The sequence below is a fragment of the Pteropus alecto genome, unplaced genomic scaffold (assembly GCF_000325575.1).
Source record: "Pteropus alecto unplaced genomic scaffold, ASM32557v1 scaffold239, whole genome shotgun sequence".
NCBI classification, from domain to species: Eukaryota; Metazoa; Chordata; class Mammalia; order Chiroptera; family Pteropodidae; genus Pteropus; species Pteropus alecto.
The window spans coordinates 3780326-3800877 of NW_006494613.1; the positions used below are offsets into that span (position 1 = coordinate 3780326).

General features: G+C 33.2%; 1 protein-coding gene across 1 annotated transcript; it reads left to right on the forward strand.

Annotated features, from left to right (window-relative positions):
* Positions 1–19: 19 nt before the first annotated feature.
* On the forward strand, positions 20–10428 carry HSPA13 (heat shock protein family A (Hsp70) member 13). The gene is made up of 5 exons (XM_006926228.3): positions 20–168; positions 1632–1972; positions 4250–4463; positions 6126–6293; positions 7320–10428. The coding sequence occupies exons 1-5, from the start codon at positions 144–146 to the stop codon at positions 7982–7984; spliced, it is 1413 nt and encodes a 470-aa protein (XP_006926290.1). The 5' UTR covers positions 20–143; the 3' UTR covers positions 7985–10428.
* The last annotated feature ends 10124 nt before the right edge of the window (positions 10429–20552 follow it).

Sequence of the window (20552 nt, forward strand, 5' to 3'; positions counted from 1 at the left end):
TTCGCTGGTCGGAGCTGTAGCTTCTCCGACTGCGTTGGAGCAAGCGGACTACATTTCCCAGTGGGCCGCGGGACCGCCGGGGGGGTTGGGGGCGGAGCCTTACGTCTGGTACAGTCATACCAAGCTTCTTCGGTGGGACTGTGATGGCCGGAGAGATGACGATCTTAGGTCAGTGAACGTGCGGGGTCCCTGTCGGCGTTGTGGGTGCAGGAACAGTTTGGGGAGGCTGGGGTGGACAGGGGTGGTTGTCACACCTTTTGGATCCAGCTGGCGCCGCAGGGAGGGCCCTGGGAAGGTGATTTAGAGGCAGTTTGGAGCTGTTCGGGGAGCCGGTTTGGGAGTTCCCCTCTAGGATGGCCCAGGCTGAGGTAGGCCCACGTAGGGCCGGCGGCAACCTTCTGCGTACATCCCGGGGACACTGGGCCTCGGGAAAAGTTCTTTCCCAAACAGCATGTATTTCGAATCGTTGGTTGAATCGGGGCCTTTAAGAGGCTGCAGGAATGTGCATCTCCAGCACTCCTTTGTGGAAGAAGTGGGAGGAGCCCCAGCTGCGTCCTGAGCTGTAGGTTCGAGGGATGCGGGATTTTGAGAGATGCAGGCCTCCAATGTATAGTCCTATGCTCTTTCCGCCAGTCCAGGTTAGGAATTCCCCTCCCCGGACAAGGCGATGAAATGCTTTTGAAATTTTACAGGAGGAAATGGGGTTGGCACTTGATTTCATTTCTTTGAGTTATGTGTATGTGGATGAGCAAACAATTAGTAAAACAGACTCTTTTAGGGTCATACCTAACGGGTTGACACTGGTGTATAACAGCCTCCTGAAACCAAACAACAAATTAATCGTAATATTCGAAGTGACATTTTTCTTCGTCACTTCTGTTTACATCTTCATGGCATTTGTTCATATTTATTTTTCTCACGAATTAATATTTATTGAACATCTGCTATTTGTTAGGAACCATTCTTGGTGCAGGGAATACGACAGCGAACAAAACTTGCCTTCAAGGAGCTTCCATTTCTGTTGTCTAGTTTGCACACTTTTATGCTTCTTTCCTAAATATTCTGCAAGAAGTATGTCCTTAATTGATATTTAAATACAGAAAAAGTCAACTATGTTCTGTTATGAAGTGACAGTTTAATATGTAAGCAACTTTCAAAATCATTTTATCCAATTTATCCATTTCATCCTGTTGAAAGAAGAAAGGAGATAAGGGGATAAAGAATTTTAGCCTTACGGTTAGAGTTTTTGCTATGGGAATTTTAATAATGGAGTTTTTAAAATAATAACTAAAGCTAATTGTAAAATCTAAGTATTAATTGATCAAAATTGGATTATATGTAGCTTTCACTGCAAATGAATGGCTTTTCCTGTCAACATCACAATTATTGAAATGTTTTTACTTTTTATTTCTTTATTCACCCATAGCGAAGTACACAAATATATGACTTCAGGGATTTTTGTTTTTGTTATGTCATTTTAATTGCATTGTGGTCAGTTTACATTGTGAAAAACTCCATGTTTAAGTGTGTATTTTTAGTCTTGTTTTAAAGTAGTATTAGACATTGCTATAGTAATTTAGCGAATTGTATGAGTTTGTTAAGACTTGTCTTTTAATTTGCCTGTATTTCAGGATCAGCTGTTTTGACTCTTCTGTTGGCTGGCTATTTGGCACAACAGTATTTACCATTGCCTACTCCTAAAGTGATTGGCATTGACCTTGGCACCACCTACTGTTCTGTCGGGGTGTTTTTTCCTGGCACAGGAAAAGTAAAGGTCATTCCAGACGAAAATGGGCATATCAGCATACCAAGCATGGTGTCCTTTACTGACCATGATGTTTATGTGGGCTATGAAAGCTTAGAGCTGGCAGATTCAAATCCTCAGAACACGATATATGATGCCAAAAGATTCATAGGCAAGATTTTTACCCCAGAAGAGCTAGAAGCTGAAATTGGCAGATATCCATTTAAGGTAAGTAATTAAGCTAAAATCTATTTTAATTTTAGTTCGGCATACTATTTCAATTAATGCTTTGACTTCAAATTAGAAAACTTTTAATTTCAACTGAATCTGCATAGACGTTATCTCATTTAATGGGCAATCCCAGGGCAGGTCTAGAGTGAGTTAATTCAATGGCTCTACAGTGCTATCAAGGACTTAAGACCTTTTCATATTCTTGCTTTTCCATCCTCAGAATGTCTCCCTAGGTCTTTCATTGTAGCAAGAAGGTTATTGAAGTCCCACATATTCTAGATAGATGGGCGGGTGGGTGGGTGGATGGATGGATGGATAAATTCTCTGTATCTCAGTTTATACATAAATGTAGATCAAACTAATTATGTTTTATGACTCATTTGAAACTCACCAATATGTCATGAACAATTATTCATTAGGTTCACATTATATTTCGTGGTTGCTTGGACTATTCAACTATTTAATTACCCAGTTCCTATATACCATCCCCCTCCCCGGTTTTCCACTAATGTTAGAGTGTTAGTGAATATCCTTCTACATATATCTTTTTACACTTCATTAATAATTTCCTAAATTTGAATTCTAGAAGTAGAATTGAGAGGTCAAGTATGCATGTTTTTAAGGCTTTTGACTTATATTGCCAAATTATGCAACACAAGGTGTATATGCTCTTAACTACTAGTTTTTACAGTATCAATACATTCAGTAGTTGTTATTTTAATCTCTGCCCATAAGTAAATAAAAAAATGATATATTAATTTGCATTCCTATGATTTCTAGTGAGGACACACAAATTGGTTTATTACCATTTTCACTTTCTTCAGTGATCTATTTCTTATCCTTTGTCCTATTTTCATGGGGTTGTTTATCTTTTCTTTGATGACGTTTAACACATTTGTGATATATTTTCAGTAGTTTTTCTTCTTTTTTCTGATATGTAATTTTGTTTTTGAGCTGTCAAGACCATCAATTTTTGTGTAGTAAAATCATCTCTTAATATTTTTTAATGGTTTTGGACTCTTACCATGCTTACAGTGACCTTTCCCAACCTATCCACTTCTTTTTTTCTGACACTTTCATATGAGTATTTATGTTTGGAGTTTTCTGGATTTTTTCTTTTAAACATTTAAATGTTTATTTCATGTAGGGTTTTTCTTGTAAATTATGAAATGGGATTCTAAATAAGTTTTAAAATAGTTATATCAGTGCTGCTTATTGAATAATCCATCTATAAAAATTCTCAAACTTTTTATCCATTTCAAAGGAGAAAAAAATTCTTCATACATTTCTTAAGTTTTTTTTTTTTTTTTTTTTTAAGCTTCTTAGGATCCTTTAAAATCTTTCTTATGTAATGATAAAGTCATAGAAAGCTAAACATTTTTCTCTAAATTACAGCTTTGGATACATTACTTATTGATCCAAGAGTTAATTTAAGTTTGTTTTTTTTTTCCTTAAGTTTCTAAGTAATCTGATATTTTTATTGTTTCTGTTTTGTGTGGGTTCTGATGGTACTGGTGTCTGGACCTTTTTAAGTGTCTGTAGCTTGTTTTGATTTTCCCATACAAATGAAATACTTTTTGAGAGGTCAGGTTTTCTTGATTAAAACCTAATTATGCAGTCTAGAATGACTAGGGTAAAGTTTCTTAGAACAGGCTAATTCTCTTTACAATTGTTAATACAGTCTTTTCTGTTGGTGAAACTAGGATAGTATGTTTTAGAATTTGGTTTCTTAAATGGACAACTACATTAGCGGGAATAATGAGCTAATAAATAATACATATTTTCGTGGAAACAAGAATGTAAATGGTATTTGATTTCTTGGATCAGAACATGATGAAGTACTAAAATTATTCTTGCTAATATGTACCAGAATATTTTTTCAGTTTTCTATCACTTTTGAAGAAAAAGATCTTTAGTCATATATATGATTTAACAACTGTTATTTCTTATGTTTTATCAGTCATTTTTTCTTTTATTTAACAAATATATTTTGAGAATTTTTTACATTCCAGTTATATGGTGGTAATGAATGTTACTCTGCTGTTATTGAAAATTATGGTGTGGATTCATTTTATAGATTTTATAGTATAACTTTTAGTAACTTCTAATCTTAATAAAGGTACTTGATTACAAATGAATTTTATGACTGTAAAGATAAAGGTAAGTTTTGATTAAATAAGTCCAATGTATGTGTGTGTGTGTGTGTGTGTGTGTGTGTGTGTGTGTGGATACACACACACATTTTTACACTTTTTTTGCAAATCCTGTCCACAGGTTTTAAACAAAAATGGAATGGTTGAGTTTTCTGTGACAAGTAATGAGACCATCACCGTTTCCCCAGAATATGTGGGCTCTAGACTATTACTGAAATTAAAGGAAATGGCAGAGGAATATCTTGGAATGCCAGTTGTCAATGCTGTTATTTCCGTACCAGCAGAATTTGATCTAAAACAGAGAAATTCTACGATTGAAGCTGCTAACCTTGCAGGTAATATCATCCTTGCTTGAGTTACATTTTTCTCAAAATTTTCTTAGGTAGAAAATCTTCTATAGTAAGGTATATCGCTTTGCAAATCACCTAACTAGGCGTATAAACAAACTACATGTTAAGTAAATTAGATGAATATATAAGTTTGCAAACAATAATTAAGAAAGCCCTATAGCACAGTGTGAAATGTGTATGTTAAGACAGTAACCAGTCAGGCACATGACATGTTTAGAGAGAACATGTTAGCAATGAGGAGTTTTTACTTCTAAACTTTTTTAATGTTAAGATGAATATAATGTTTTTAAAAAATCTGAGGTAGGAAAGAATTCATTCAGCACCATTCAACAAATACTGAGTGCTTTGGTAAACAAAACAGATAAATCTCTGTTCTCAAGGAACTTAATTTCTAGTAGAGGGGAACAAAATCAACGTTAAAAATAAGTATATCGTGGTGTTTCTCACCTTTAGTAGTATTGACATTTGGGGCCAGATAATTCTTTGTTGTAGGAGACTGTCCTGTATACTATGGGATATTTGGTAGCATCACCAGCCTCTACTCATCAGATGCTAGCAGAACCCACCCCACTGAAGTGGGACAATCTTATGTCTCTAGACATTGCCAAATTTCCCTGGTGGGGCAAAATAGCCTGTGGTTGAGAATCTCAATATAGTGTATATCAAAAAGTAACATGCTGTGGGGAAAAAATGGATAAGGGGACAGGATTGCTGGGTGGTCAGAGAATAAGGGGTCTTTTAAGTCTTAAAGAGAGTGGCTAAGTAGGCTTCATTGAGGAAGTGACATTTAAATAGATTTAAAAGAAGCAACGTAAATAGCCAAGAAGAAATATAGGGGAATTATGTCGCTGGAAGGAGTACGCCCAGTGCAGCAGCCACAAAATGGAAATTTGCTCATATAGAAGAAGATAGGAAGTTGGCCAGTGTGGCCAGAGCAGAATGAGTAATGAAGTTAGAGAACCGAAGGAAACAGAATGATCTTTGAGTAAATTATTCTGAGTTTGAGTACGTTTTATGGCTCTTGATAACAGAAAGCCAAATTACTTCCCAGAATACTTGTGTGGCAGTTTAAAGCATGAATTTTGCTCAAGGAAATCTGATCTTCTGATTAAAATCAGATTTGCTATATATTTCAGATTTGCATTTGAGGGTCTTGTATTTTAAATACTTTTTAAGAGTATCATTGTAGTTATTTGAATATCTCATCTAGATTTTTCTTTTTATCATTTTTGTTTTTTCATCTTCCTATCAAAAAGTCATTTTTAAAAGAGCACAGAAGCTTATCTCATTTTCACGACAATTCGTTATGTAATGGTTAAAATTTTATTACTCATATATTCCCAAGTAAATATGAAACTTAGAGGATCAGAGATTTTTTTTTAAAATTAAGTATTGAGAATAAAATGTATTTCACTGAATGTATCTGGGCCTTTATTTCTTTACATCATGATCCTTTAGAATAATTTTAATGATACCTATTTAGAAAAACCGATGTTTATCCTTCCTGTTTCATTTTTGGGTTGTGGCTCTTATTATTACTCAGTGGAGTTCATGTCATAGAAGACACTAACTAACATGATGTGAAGTTGAGTGGGAAAGAATTTGTGTCCTCTCATGAATTGTTTTTCCCTCAAACCAATCATACAGGACTGAAGATCTTACGGGTAATAAATGAACCCACAGCAGCAGCTATGGCCTATGGTCTCCACAAGGTTGATGTCTTTCATGTCTTGGTGATAGATTTGGGCGGAGGAACTTTAGATGTGTCATTGCTGAATAAACAAGGAGGAATGTTTCTAACCCGAGCAATGTCTGGTAAGAAAAATATATGGATAGTTAAAGAAGGTTCTAGCACATTAACATACCTAATATGTAAAGTATTCATTTTTAAATTTTTTTCAGTATTCTTTGACTTGATGTTGGTAATCTTCTGTATATGTAATTTTATGCCACTGTATGTGTATTTACAGCAAAAAGTTAAGTCTCAAAAAAAATGACAGGGCATCCTATAAGTCAAAAAAATACACTGCCAGTGGTAGCTCACTAAGCCAATACTTTTTAGGCTGTGAAGGGAACAGAAGGAAAGAAATTCTTTTAAAATAGAGGTTGATCATTTTATTTCATTTGATAATCAGTTTCACAGAATAGATAGCTTTAGAAAATCTATAATACTATTCTCTAGGAAGTGATAGGATTTACGTTTCAAATCTTTTAAAAAGATTTTTTAATTCAGTTGAAGAAATTAATAAGCCTGTTTGAAAAGTGGAGCTGTAAGTTACAGTTGGTTTAACTTCTGCATTTGTCTTCATCCTAACTGCACTCTTTAGAACAAATTTCAGTGCTGGGGATTTAAATTACATTATTCTTTTCCTTTTAAGTCCTTTTTTCCCCCTATTTTTAGCTCTTTATCATTCAAGCAAAAGATTTTTTTAAAAAAGGTAAAATGCCTAACTGGTACTTTTTAATTATAAGAAGGGCTTCTGTTGAATAATGGCATTTAGTGTTTGTAAATTGCTACTTAAAAGCCAATCTGTATTCTCATTCTCTGTTTTCTGAAAAACATATTTGCTATCATTAAGAGATACTTTCTTTTACAACATTTAAAAAATTTAACGTGATGTGCACTGTTTTTTGATAGTACACGTTGAAGTTAAAATCATTTTTACCTAGTTATTTTTGATCAGTCTTTGTATGAGTAAAATTATAATAATACATTAAATTAGGGATTTGTTATTCCCAGAATATCATTTGTATACATACATACATACATACAACACAGATACATGTATATACACATATATATGGATAACTATAATATAAACTCTTTTATTTTTAACTTAGGAAACAATAAACTTGGGGGACAGGACTTCAATCAGAGATTGCTTCAGTACGTATATAAACAGATCTATCAAACATATGGCTTCGTACCCTCTAAGAAAGAGGAAATCCATAGGTTAAGACAAGCTGTGGAAATGGTCAAATTAAATCTGACTCTTCATCAGTCTGCTCATATGTCAGTATTACTAACGGTGGAAGAAGAGGACAAGAAGGAACCTCAGAGTAGTGACACCGAACTGCCAAAGGACAGACTGTCCCCAGCAGATGGCTACCATGTGAACAGCAAGTTTGGAACTGGCCTTTCTGAAAAGAAAAGAGAAAGTCAGGTTTTATTTGAAACCGAAATATCACGAAAACTCTTTGACACCCTTAATGAAGATCTCTTCCAGAAAATACTGGTACCCATTCAGCAAGTATTAAAAGATGGCCACCTAGAAAAGACTGAGATTGACGAGGTGGTTCTGGTTGGGGGCTCTACTCGTATTCCTCGCATCCGCCAAGTCATTCAGGAGTTCTTTGGAAAGGATCCCAACACGTCTGTAGACCCTGACCTGGCGGTAGTGACAGGAGTGGCTATCCAAGCAGGGATTGACGGAGGCTCTTGGCCTCTTCAAGTCAGTGCTTTAGAAATTCCCAATAAGCATTTACAAAAGACCAACTTCAACTGAATTATGGAGGAATGATTATCATTCGTGATCTTGTCTGATGATATATACCTATTTATCAGACTGCCTCCCCTGAAAAAAAAGTCTCTAAAATATTTTATGAATTTACCTAAAAGGCAACATTTAGATCCACAAAAATTTTGCATAACACTTTACATTAGGCTTGAAAGTGACCAGATTGATCCTATTTGATTTGAAGAGCTCCCATTCCAACAGATACTTCTAAAATGATGGAATTGAGATAAAATTCTTATAGAAGCATGGGTGGCTATATTTTCTGGATTCTAGAAGTAAATGACCATATGCACTTAAAATCATATTCTGTAAACATTACCTAGTGTCAATTACAGGATTCTCAGTTCTTACTAAATTATATTAGCAGGAACTGATAATTAGTTTACTTGGTTATCACATGTAACTATTAATTTGAACTATACTTGAAGGACAGTGTTGATGTCAGGTATTTACATTGGCTGGGAGAAAGCGGTATTCGCAACATAAGCTGCCTATGTAATATTCAGTAACTGCCATATTATGTAACAATTACTTTCACAAACTCAATATTCCATTATGTGTCCTGTTCACGTAATCTGCGTTCTCTAGATTTTTAAGATACATTTATTGGATCAATTTTTCTTTCAAAATAGCTATAGACTTATTCATATGTTTCAATACTAGATAGTAGAAATACCCAGTTTATATTCTAGTTCCTTCATCTGCTGTTCATCATTCCCTGCTTGGATTTCCATGAGATTCTCCCTGGTTAAAAAACAGGGAATTTTTAATTGCATTTTTTGAATGTGTTAATGTCATAATAAGGTTTTCATTACTGTCATTTCTGTTATCCAAGACCTTTTAGACATTGGTAAACAGTAGTAATTAACTACAGTATTTATTTTATGTTTTTGTTTTTTTTGTTTATTTTCAATAAGCCCTGGAGAATGTAGCTTGTAGTTGATTTAGTTTTACTTAGATTTTTTTTCTTCATATTTATTTTTGAATGAGGAAAATGTGCTCATTTGTAAAAACCTTTCTATAATCTCCTATCACTTTAAAATAGTCACATTTGGACTATTTTTAGCCTTAAGGTTAGTGTGTGAAGAGAGCAAAAAAATTGTGGATATTGGAAGTAATGTGGAAATCTAGTATGGAAGGCAACGTGGAAACATTTCCACCAGTCAGCATTTGTAGCAGTTTTGTTTTTGTCTGTTTTCTTTTAGAAAAACTAAAAGGACCAAGAAAGAAAATTTAGCAGTTCTATTTCTGTGATGCCCATATTAGATGAAGATGTTTTTTAATAGTGGCATGCTTTATGTCAATATTCAGAAATTATACTCTGGTCAATAGTTTGGTTAAATTGAGTCTGCTTTAAACATTGTTGCATTTGAAAGGATCTCAAATTTTCAATCACTGGGAAAGAGAACTAAGCATACTCATTTCAGCAACATCAAAACAGTTCGGCTCAGTGAAAGGCTGGATGTTAATGTGTTTTGCAGATCTAAAAATTTCTTAGCAATGAAACTGCTGTTGAAACAATTTCAAATACTTTTGTGTACAGAAAATATCTGTAGTAGGTAGAAAATGCAAAATGTTTGTTGACATATTTTATTTTGAAACTAACTGAGAAATGCCAAAGATGAATCCTTCACTGCATTATGAAGATATTCAAGTGTTCTGGACTTTATATAAATCTTTAATAGATTTTAGAATTGAAAAAAATCTTTTTATGAAAGTCTTTAAGAGAAAAGTATTCAATTTATCAAAATCTCCACATTAATATCAGCTTTAAACTAAAGCATTTTAAGATTTTTTTAAAAAAAATTTGTATTTCTCCAGTATATGACATAGATTATGACAATCTATTAACAGTTTTTAGAGGAAACAATTTACAAAATAGAGCAGCTAATCTCATATTCTAAAATTGGAATTTAATAATTTGTGTCTGAGAGATAATGGCAGTGTTGGAATTTGGGGGCTATAGTTTAGCATATTCTCTAGTATAGCTACATCTTTAAAAATGAAGTAGTGCCTGTCTTCAATCATTTTAGAAGGCTATATGTAAATAGACTTGACATCAATATAGTTTATTTAAGTGCTGAAAATGCATCCTGAAAGGGATCATTTATGCATAACAATCTGAAGACAGTTTTCATAAAACAAACATTATATTTTGGTTATACATCTAGCTAGTGTATTTTGAAGTACATAACTTTAAAATACTAACTGTCTTGTATGATTAGAATATGTGAATGAGTAAGTTATTTTGTATCAGGAATGTTTTGGTACTGTTTTCACTCAAACCACTGACGTATCTACAGATACCACTGTGTATAGCATACTGAAGATTATAGTTATTGTGCATAACAGATTGTGCCTCTTAAATTTGTGTGTATACAAGTCATTCACATTTTAATGTAAATAAATATGACTTTGCAGTTTGTTTTAAACTCTGTACTTTAGTTTCCATTCAGGGCTGGGTGGATTTTTGAGGTATATAGTAAAAAAAGGAAGCGGAGATAGAGCTGATCTGATGCCCATGACACATGACCCTCGATAGCTATTGCCTAGTTTCCTGCATCCTGATTGTCTCTAAAATTGCTTGTTTTTCTACTTATTTCCCTAATTTAGAAGAGACAGTTCCTGTATCATACAAGCATTATCTCTAGAATTCCCTATAGCAGTTCATGGCTTCTGACTAATGGAGCCATCTAAACTAATCTAGATAGTTAATAAATAAACCTGCATAACAGACAAATATCCTTTAGTTGATGGTTAGTTTCTAACAAAGTTTGTATCATTTTTTGGACAATAAACTTTCTTTGGAGAAATTCATTTGATGTCTTTTGAAATGAGCCCTTAAAGACAGTAGACTTGACTCCAATGCTAATTCTTGTGATTCTTTCATAATTATTTTAGCTACTATTGCTGAGAGACTCGAATTTACAAGGAAATACAGTGATACATGTTTATTTTATTTCATAAGCAAATATACAGTGCCCCATTAAGGTAGGCAGCCTGTAATGTGGCTTCCAGTGATTCCAGCCTCCTGGTAGTCACTCCTTTGTGTTGTCTTCCTCTTCCCTTGAATTTGGGCAAGATTTGATGACTTGCTGCTAATGAACAGAATAGAGCAGAAATGCTTAGTATGTCACTTCTAAAATTGGGTTATAATAATGACTAGTTTCTGTCTTGGGTGCACATGTTTTTTGCTGTAAAGACCAGGCTATTTTGGTGAATTCAGATAGAGAAAAAAGGCCTTGGAAGATGAGAAGCATATATAAGTGAACAGGAACTCTAGGTGACAGCACCTTCCAGTTATGTGAGAGCCTTCTTAAAAGAACCCTCTCCCTAATCAAGGCTTCATATGATACAGCCACAGTTTAAATCTGAATATAACTTCATGAGAGATCTTAAACCAGAATCGCCCAGCTAAGTGGCTTCCAGATTCCTAATTCATGGAAACAATACATTTTTGTTGTAAGCTTTCAAATTTTTTTTACCAATTTGTTATTCACAAGAGTGGTTACTGTGTACCAAGACTGTTCTAAATATATTAGTAATACCAATTAAGTTTTGTACTAACTAATTTATGAGTAGGTACTATTATCCCCATTTTCATGTAGAGAAATTAAAGCACAGATGTGTTAGGTGATTTTCCCAGGATCATACAGCTAATAAAGTTATTCAAATCCAGTCCATGCTTAAACCAATACTGTGCTGCTTTGCCCAATAAAATCCCATAGTACCCTTTCTGTTCAGTACTAAACTTCTGGATAGTATCGATGAAAGACCTCTTGTTTACCAGGTAATGATAAATTTCAAGATTTAAATAGTGCTAGTCCTTTCCATTTCTGACAAGCAAACATGAATTTACAAAATTTTAAATACAAAATGGAGATAATAGTACTTTGGGTTTTTGTGAGTGCTTCACATATAGAAAGTGCTAAATATTGTGAGTGGATGGATATAGTAGAAAGATAACAAAATGAACAAAGAAGTTCAATAGCTTGGCAATTTTTTTGTGGGGTTATAAGAAAATGCCACAACAATATAGGTTATTATCTTCCCTAATAGTCTCACGACCCTGATTGTGTATGGGTCTAAATTTTCTGCAAGTTCTTGAGATTTCTGATGAAATATGAAAGAAAATAAATTTGCCTTGGTAAACCATTTACTTTTAGAAAGAATATTTGCCTCACATTAAGTTATTTGGATGTCAAAGCAGGAACAAATGCGGTTTCTTTTACATCTCATTGAATTAACATTATTTGGTTTATCTAAAATACCTCCTAAAATATTTCAAATGAAAAAGCAGCTGTAACTTTAACTATGTATTTATTTATAAAGCACATAAACACATATTTATCCTGTCAAGAGTTCTATTCATATTGTCGAACACAGCTTATATAGTATTGGTAACTAGAAATCGGATCTCAATTAGTTGTAATGACAACCCTTTCTTTGTCTCCAAGTTGCTTAACTAAGATAATTTTGTCATGGTTAAAAAGACTTTATGACAAAAAGTAGTAGTGGCAGACCCTGCTAAATGCCCTTGAAATATATTTTCTACTCAGTCTTCCAGAACCCAGTTTTTTGGAACAGCAACATCCATCCACTACTTTAAAATTCTTTCCCAGCTACTTTCACAGCTAAGGATGCTATGTGACATAATTCTGAACTGATAAGTAAGCATAGATCACTAGTTAGACACCACCACAGACTTTTTTTGTTTCTTAAGTTTGCACATTTGAATTATACAAACATCTAGTTCCTCACCATGCCTTTCTTCTTGGAATGCAGATGGAATGCTGGGGATAAAGCAATGAGTTTGCAACTACCAACCTTCATACATGATATGGATGGTTGAGCAAAAGATAGAAGAGGCCCAGTGCTGTTATGGAACCACTGTAGCAACTTTGTCCTCTATACCTCAGGGCTTCTTTATACCTGAAAAAAATAAGCCTCTCGGTTGTTTACTTTTTTTTTTTTTTTTAATTCCTTGTGCTTTTAAACTTTCATATCTAACTTTGTGGTTATACATTGGGTCGAATTGTCATTTGTTAGTCTGCTTCTGGACAAGATGGAATAAAAAGGAACTGTCAACTAAAAAATTGGACAAAATATATGAAAGAGCTTTTCAAAACTCTATGCATCATGGCCAACATTAATTCTTGTCCATTACCTCTGTAAAATCATGGATATGGAAGTACAGGGAGGGCAGAGACTGTTTGGTAACACCTGGAAATTGTTGCACAAATGCTCAGAACAGAGAACCAGAAGCAGACATTTAGAGGAAATTAGTGGTGACTGAAGTTGTATTACTATGTATGCCTTCTAATTCCTGTTGCACTCCATTGTCACACATTCCAAATCATTCATTTTAGTCTTACTCTCTGATCACAGTACATGTTCTATGTATGTAAGAGCAATAAACCAATAATCATTCACAAGTATATTAATTATAAGCTGAATTTTATAAATATGAAATCAAAAATTGATCCTATATCACTCTCCTTGGCACACAAAAATGCATGTATCACTTCTAAATGTTTTGAAGCAAATATTTCAAATTTTTTGCAAATATTTTTCAATTTATGATCAATTTTTACATTTACTCATATGCCTATTCATTTTAATTTGCTCTCTGTACTTCACTCATGAGATAAAAGATTTTTATCTTTGAACAACTGTGATACCAACATGTGCTCAGACTGTTCAGTCTGTAGACAACAAATGAGCAAACCTAGTTCCCTAGTCAGCAATCATCAATAAGGGAAGCCAGGCAACTTTAATCTGGTTCATACCCATTACCCTGGCCTCATTAACCCAGCAGCATCCCAGACGGTCATGTACTACCAAGACTGTCTACCTTTTTTTTTTTTAAGAAGATTTAGAGAACCATGGCTCACAGTATAGCCAGATGGTCCACTTGGTTGGAAAATGACCCCTAGAAAAGTGAGAACCAGGAAAACAGAAGGAAGAAGGAGAACTTCCCTGACTGCTGCCTTCTCAATTTTGCTAGTCTCACTGAGATCATGTTGTGCACCGCTGGGGACCGTATCTTATTATGATTTCAGTTGTCCCCAAGTTGCTGTGTATAGAACACGTTCATAATTATTGGCTCAGTTTTTGTTTAATAGTATATACCGTGATGTGATTTTGTTTGTAAATATGAAACAATTAGAAGGAGCTATGACTGTTGGTATTTAAATGATAGCTAACATGTTTTTGAATGTTTTCTATATGCCAGTTACTAACCTAATTGTTGTGTTACCTGATTTAATTTTCAAAAACATCTTAAGAGATAGATAGAATTATTACTCCAAAATAAGTCCAGAGAAGTAAGATAATTTGCCCAAGTACATACAGCTAGAAAGTTGAGATTTAACATAGGCACCCTGTCTTGAGACCCTAAATTCGTTTAACTAGTACAGTTTTCCTATTTTAATATTCTTGATTATTTTTCCTAAAAGAAAAGCCTTCTAAATAAGTTAGAACTATTTATTATTTGTGCGTGTTAAAATATAGCAGCACATCTTCTTAACACTAAATTTGATATCAAAGCTATGTTTAAAAGTATATGAAATTGCCATTATTCATCCACTTTTGACCTATAAAAATGGCTATTTCATATCATTCGAACTAATACTAGATGTGAAGAAGCATCTCCTCCCCCAAGCTCTGATTCCGTTTACTATGCCTACAAAGATTTTGGTTTAAAGTCCTCCTCCCTCATTCCTGAACTGTAACAGGCTCTGTAAGTGGCTCCTCTGGGAAGCCACTTACAGAGCCTGTTAGTGGCTCTGTAATTCATAAATGAATTACACCTGTATTCATTTATGAGAGGAATGACTATGTCTCTTTTCTCTACAAAGCTCCTCTTTGCAGTCACGTGGACCTGGATTCTACCGTTTCTTGGCCAAGATTCTCTTGGTATCTTATTTTGTTTAGTAAAATAGAGTGGATTAAAATACTTTTCTTATAGTCTTTAATGAGGATAAAAGCAATAAATGATTCCAATGCTTTACATATTACTTGATATATAGTGAGCTTTCAATAATAAATAATATTCTCATCCTAAAAGAATTCATCTTAATGTTGCTTAGGATTTTTCTTCTATCAGCTAAGGTAAATATTTCTTCATATCAAAATATCAATCATTGTTTTCATACTCTATTTCAAAGTTACCATCTTTAAACAAAATAATCATTGAATAAATGTGTTTTTTTTTTAATTCAAATGTAATTCAAATGTATTTGTGTACCCTGCACTTTGCTTCTAATGATTAAACAAGCTTGATGTACATAGTTGAGATGAGACTTAAATATTAATTTCTTAAAACAATAAAATTAGCTTTAAGTAATTTTGGCTTATTTTATTTATTTTTGCTTTTTTAAAGTCTTTAAGTATTATATATGTATATCATATATTACATAAATATGTAAATCCTAACTATTCAGCTTGATGATTTTCACAAACTGAAACAATGCTCAGAGCAGTATCCCAATTTCTAGTAGCATAGATTAGTTTTTCCTGTTTTTAAACTTTTGTATAAATACAATCATGAAATTATATAATTGTCTTTTGTGATTGACTTCTTTCACTCAACACTATGTTTTTGAGATGCATCCATGTTGTTGACTGTAGCTGTTCATTCATTCTCATAGCTGTATAGAGTTTCATTGTGCGAATACCCCACAATTTATCCAGAGGACCGTTGATTTCCTGTTATACTTTTAAATTATGCAGTGTCTCTGATTGATTTACTATAGGTGTAAAGAGGCTAAAGCAATCTTTTATCTGATATTGATGAAATATCCCCATTTTATAAATAATAAACTGGAAGTTCCGAAGAAGTCTTGTCTATGCCCACACAGAAGGTAAGTGGTTGAGGAGAGTCAAGGAGAAGCTAATGGTCTTTCCAATATATCGACATGCCTGATATAACTACATTTTATTACACCTGTATTCATTTATGAGAGGAATGACTATGTCTCTTTTATCCACTAAATTTTTTGCCTGCCAGAATTCCCAATTTTACTGAAATCTGTTTTGAAGTAAATTCATGAATACAAGTATATATTTAAATATATGAGAGATTATAGTATTTTAAGATATTTTGAGACGATAATACACTATAAAAGATATTTTATAAATGCTCTGCTTACATAACTCAAATTTAACTGAATAAGTCATCTCTGACTATAGAGGCATATTCTTGAGGCAGTTTGCATACTCATTAATGATCAAGTTCCTTTGATATCAGAGATGGAAAAATCAAAGAACTTGATAAAAAAGATTTAACTGAATTATTGTTCTTTTTATTTAAAAACAATATTTCTAAACTTCAAAAGAGTCAAAATCCTACATTAAATTTCCAACTAAACAAAAACCTCAGTAATTTTTTCTTCCAAAAAAATACCAAGCATTTCAGTCTGATCTCTTCACTTGAATTTTATTTGCACTTACTATTATAAACAAAACTGATAAAATAATGTACCACCTTTTCAAAAATATTAATGCACTTAGGAAGAATGCTTTATAGTAAGAGTATTAAATAAGATCCAATTACATAGTGGTTTTTCATAATACAATTAAAGTGATCTGGCTTCAAAAAATGAATTTATATGTTTGGAAAGAAAACATTAAAAAAAAGGAGGAAGAGGAGGACAAAAAGGAGAAAATTGTTTGTCTGAAGGGAGTTAAAAAAGACTACTGGCGAAACAGAATTTACCTGTGGAATAAGTTTGCCACAAATGTTGTGAAGTTTAAAAGTTGGTATGTCAATTCCATTGATAATAATTTTGCCTCCTGATCTCTCCACAGTTCTAAATAGAGAAATTGATAATGTTGATTTGCCTGCTCTGGTCCTTCCCGCAATTCCAATTGGTAATGAAATGATCATAAACAGTTCAAATTGTACTTTTGTAAGAGAACAGGGCCTTTGCACTGACAATAAGTACTTTAGGTGTTGGGTCAGTTAAGATCTAATTTTGCCAGCTAGAATAACCTTGCCTGGCATGAAAGGTGTAATGTAACTACTAAAGATTAGTCTTTATGTAGACACTCCTTACTCATTTGAAAGACTCAAACTAATATATGTTTTTCCCCTAGTTTTGAACAATTTACCTACCACCTAATTGGAACACACCAGCAGCCCCAGAAAGAGCAAGTCACTCCTGAACAATTCCTGGACTAGCCGGTAAGGATGTAAGCAAAGGAGACACTGACAATGGGACAGTTTTACTGGGATTTTCAAAATGAAGCTTCTCTGCCCACCTCCTATCTTCTCCAAAATAACAAACAAGCAAACAAACAAAGGGGTTTACAAACGTTTGCCAGACAGACTTAAAAAATGTCCTTGATATATTGAAACACATTGCATTACACCTACTGAAATAGCCATAGATAATGTCTGAGGATCTTGGATTTCAAGCCCAAATAATCAGCATGTATTAAACATCTCAGTGATTGAACATGCTCCTTTGCCATGAGAACTACAGCAATCTTGTCTAAGTGCTGATTCATCTCCTGGAGTTAAGAGTAACGTTAGGCAGAGAGAACATTAGTTTGCCCTAATAAAAGACCTTAAATCTTAAGTCTGACAAACTACATCAGAAAAACCAGGAATCTGTTGAATTAATTGGGGTAATCGAAATCCACAATGATTTCATTTATTCCAAAAATATTTCTGTCCTTGATGTCACTGTAGTGAACTTAGTTTAGAGGGTTAGAAAAACAGATGTTTGGGGCTATAAAAGACAGTTCTCTAAAATAGGGAAAGTAAGACAATGTTGTTATTATTATTTTTTAACCTTTAACTGATTAAGGAAATAATGTTTTCATTAAAAATTTTGAGAAATGTGGGAAAAGATATTGAAGAAAGTAAAAATTATCCAAAATCCCATCACCTGAGAACTACTATTTATGTTTTATAACATTTATTCTTCTAGTATTTTTGCTAACATGTATATCTGTTTGCTTTTTTAAAACACGAAATAATATACTATTAATGGCTTTTATTAACTAAATTACCTCTAAAGCATTTACTTATTTCAATAGGCTTGAAAAACATGATGTCATTGACTATATAAATATTCTCTCCTACAGTTTTACTGCATTTTAGGTAACTATTATCATATTGTATTATTATCGAATTTCACTTACTAGAGAAAGTAAAAACAAAATATACATTCTACTGCTAAATATCAAAAGGAAATGAAATTAGTATCTCGAAGAAAAATCTTCGCTCCTATATTTACTGCAGCATTATTTACAATAGCCAAGATATAGAAACAACCTAAGCGTATACGAATGAACGGTTAAAAAAAATGTATGCATGTATATGTATATATATATATACTTATATATGTATTATATATATAATGCTGAATATATATATATATATTTATATATGTATTATATATACAATGCTGAATAGGGAATATGGGGAGATGTTGGTCAAAGGGTATGAACTTTCAGTTATCAGATGAATAACTGGTAACTATATTTAATGATACTGTAATGTATACTTGAAGTTAGTAAGAAAGTAGATCTTAAGTGTTCCCACAACAGCCAAAGGGGCAAAAAAATCCCTGCTGATTATGTGATTGAAATAGATGTGTTAATTAATTTGATCGTGGTAATCATTTCACAATATATATGTATATCAAACCATCATGTTATATACATACTACTTTTATTTATTAATTATACCTCATTAAAACTGAAAAATATACTAAAGTCATGTTTCACAAAGAGTATGAACAATTAAAAAATATATTTTTTATTTATAGAGGAAAAACTTATTCTGTGCATACCAACCACATGTCTTTATTATTTTTTATATTAAATTCGAACAAGAGACTCATCTTATATTCAGCACTTTATAGTATACTTTGGCGTAACAATGAATACATTCAGGTAAAAGGGAAAGTGTAACTTATGAAATATATATGTTACCTTCTCTTCCTCACGAGTCTGGAAAGTGATATCTTGTTATGTTAAACCAAGATCATCTTGGTATCAAGCTTGATAATTAATAAATTTCACTATCTTTTTATCATGCCATTGTGATGGAGGCCTTCTACACATTATCCAGGTGCCTCAAAACAAACAAAAAAATATTCTTTAAACTCTAATTATAATAAACAATACCTTTCCTTCCAAAAATAATTCTCATGCATATAAACAAAAGTAATGAAATAAAAGTGATGAAAAACATTTGTAGATATGATTTTCTAAAAAGAGTTCTAAATGTTACCAACATAAAACTTCTTGTCTAGTTATAAAAAAATCTTCGAAATAAATTTTTAGAGATAACTATCTCTCATCAAGTTATTTTTAAAGATCTTCTAAAACTCTACAAAGGAAGTAGCTGAATGTAAACTGCCTGCAATTTTAGTTGAGTTGAGGATAGTTATTATCCATTCATTCTTCAAATACTGAATATTTACTATACCAGTCAGTGCTTTAGCTGCTGGAGATTTAGCATTGAGCAAAATAGATAAAAATTCTTGCCCTTACGGAGCATACATGTTGGTAGAGAGAGACTGAAAGAGCCGCATAACACATGTAGAATGTTAGATGATAATAAAGGTTTGGAAGACAGGAAATAAGTGAGATTAGTGATGGTAGTGTAATTTTAAGTAGGACGGTTAGGAAAGACTTGATTGGACAGGATAAAGGAACAAGCCATGCGGATATCGGCAAAAGAGCTTTCCAGACAAAGGGAACTAACTACACATGACCGGAGACAGGGTCCTGCTAAAATATTGGAGGAACAACAGGATGTAGAAGAATATGCAGAAGAATATGGTATCTAGACAGTGAGATGAAGTGTTTGCAAGAGAGGGAATGATAGCTAGTGTCAAATGATAGATCTGGTAAAGTAAAGACGGAAAGGGGGCGACTGGTGATCTTGACAAGGGCAGGTTCCACGGAGGGGTTAGATTTAAAGTCTGTTAGAAGATGGTACAAATAAGAATGAAAGAAGTACAGGCAACTATTAGAAGAATTATGCTGTAAAAGCGAACGGAGAAATGGGGCTACAGAGGGGTGAATAGAGTTATTTGGAAAAATTTACTTCCTCCACATCCAGACATTTTGCAACAGTATTTGTCACAACTTGCATCGAATTACATCAAAGTAAATTTTAAAACAAATGTGTGTGTGTTTGTGTGCAGACACACACATTTTATTGTTCATAACATAAGAATATATATTAATAGCAAAACATTAGAAAATATAGAAAACAATTTTATATTAGTCATCACATGGCAAAAGGCTGAACGCATTGAATATTGGTAATGGGAGATTGTAAAGGTAGACTAGTCTTTCATGAAATTTGTATGAGAAAAGAAGGCAAGACCTAGAGAAGATTTAAATTTTAAATAGTAGTTGGGAGATGTAGAAAATATTTTAGCATATTTATAGTCTGAAAGGAGCAAGGGGTTTGGAGTGCTGAACATAAGAATTAGAAGAGGTGTTTAGTGGAGCAAGGTCCCAGAGAAGACATAAAAGGATATGATCAAGAATAAAACTTAAAATTGAGGTTTTATTTGGAAGAGGG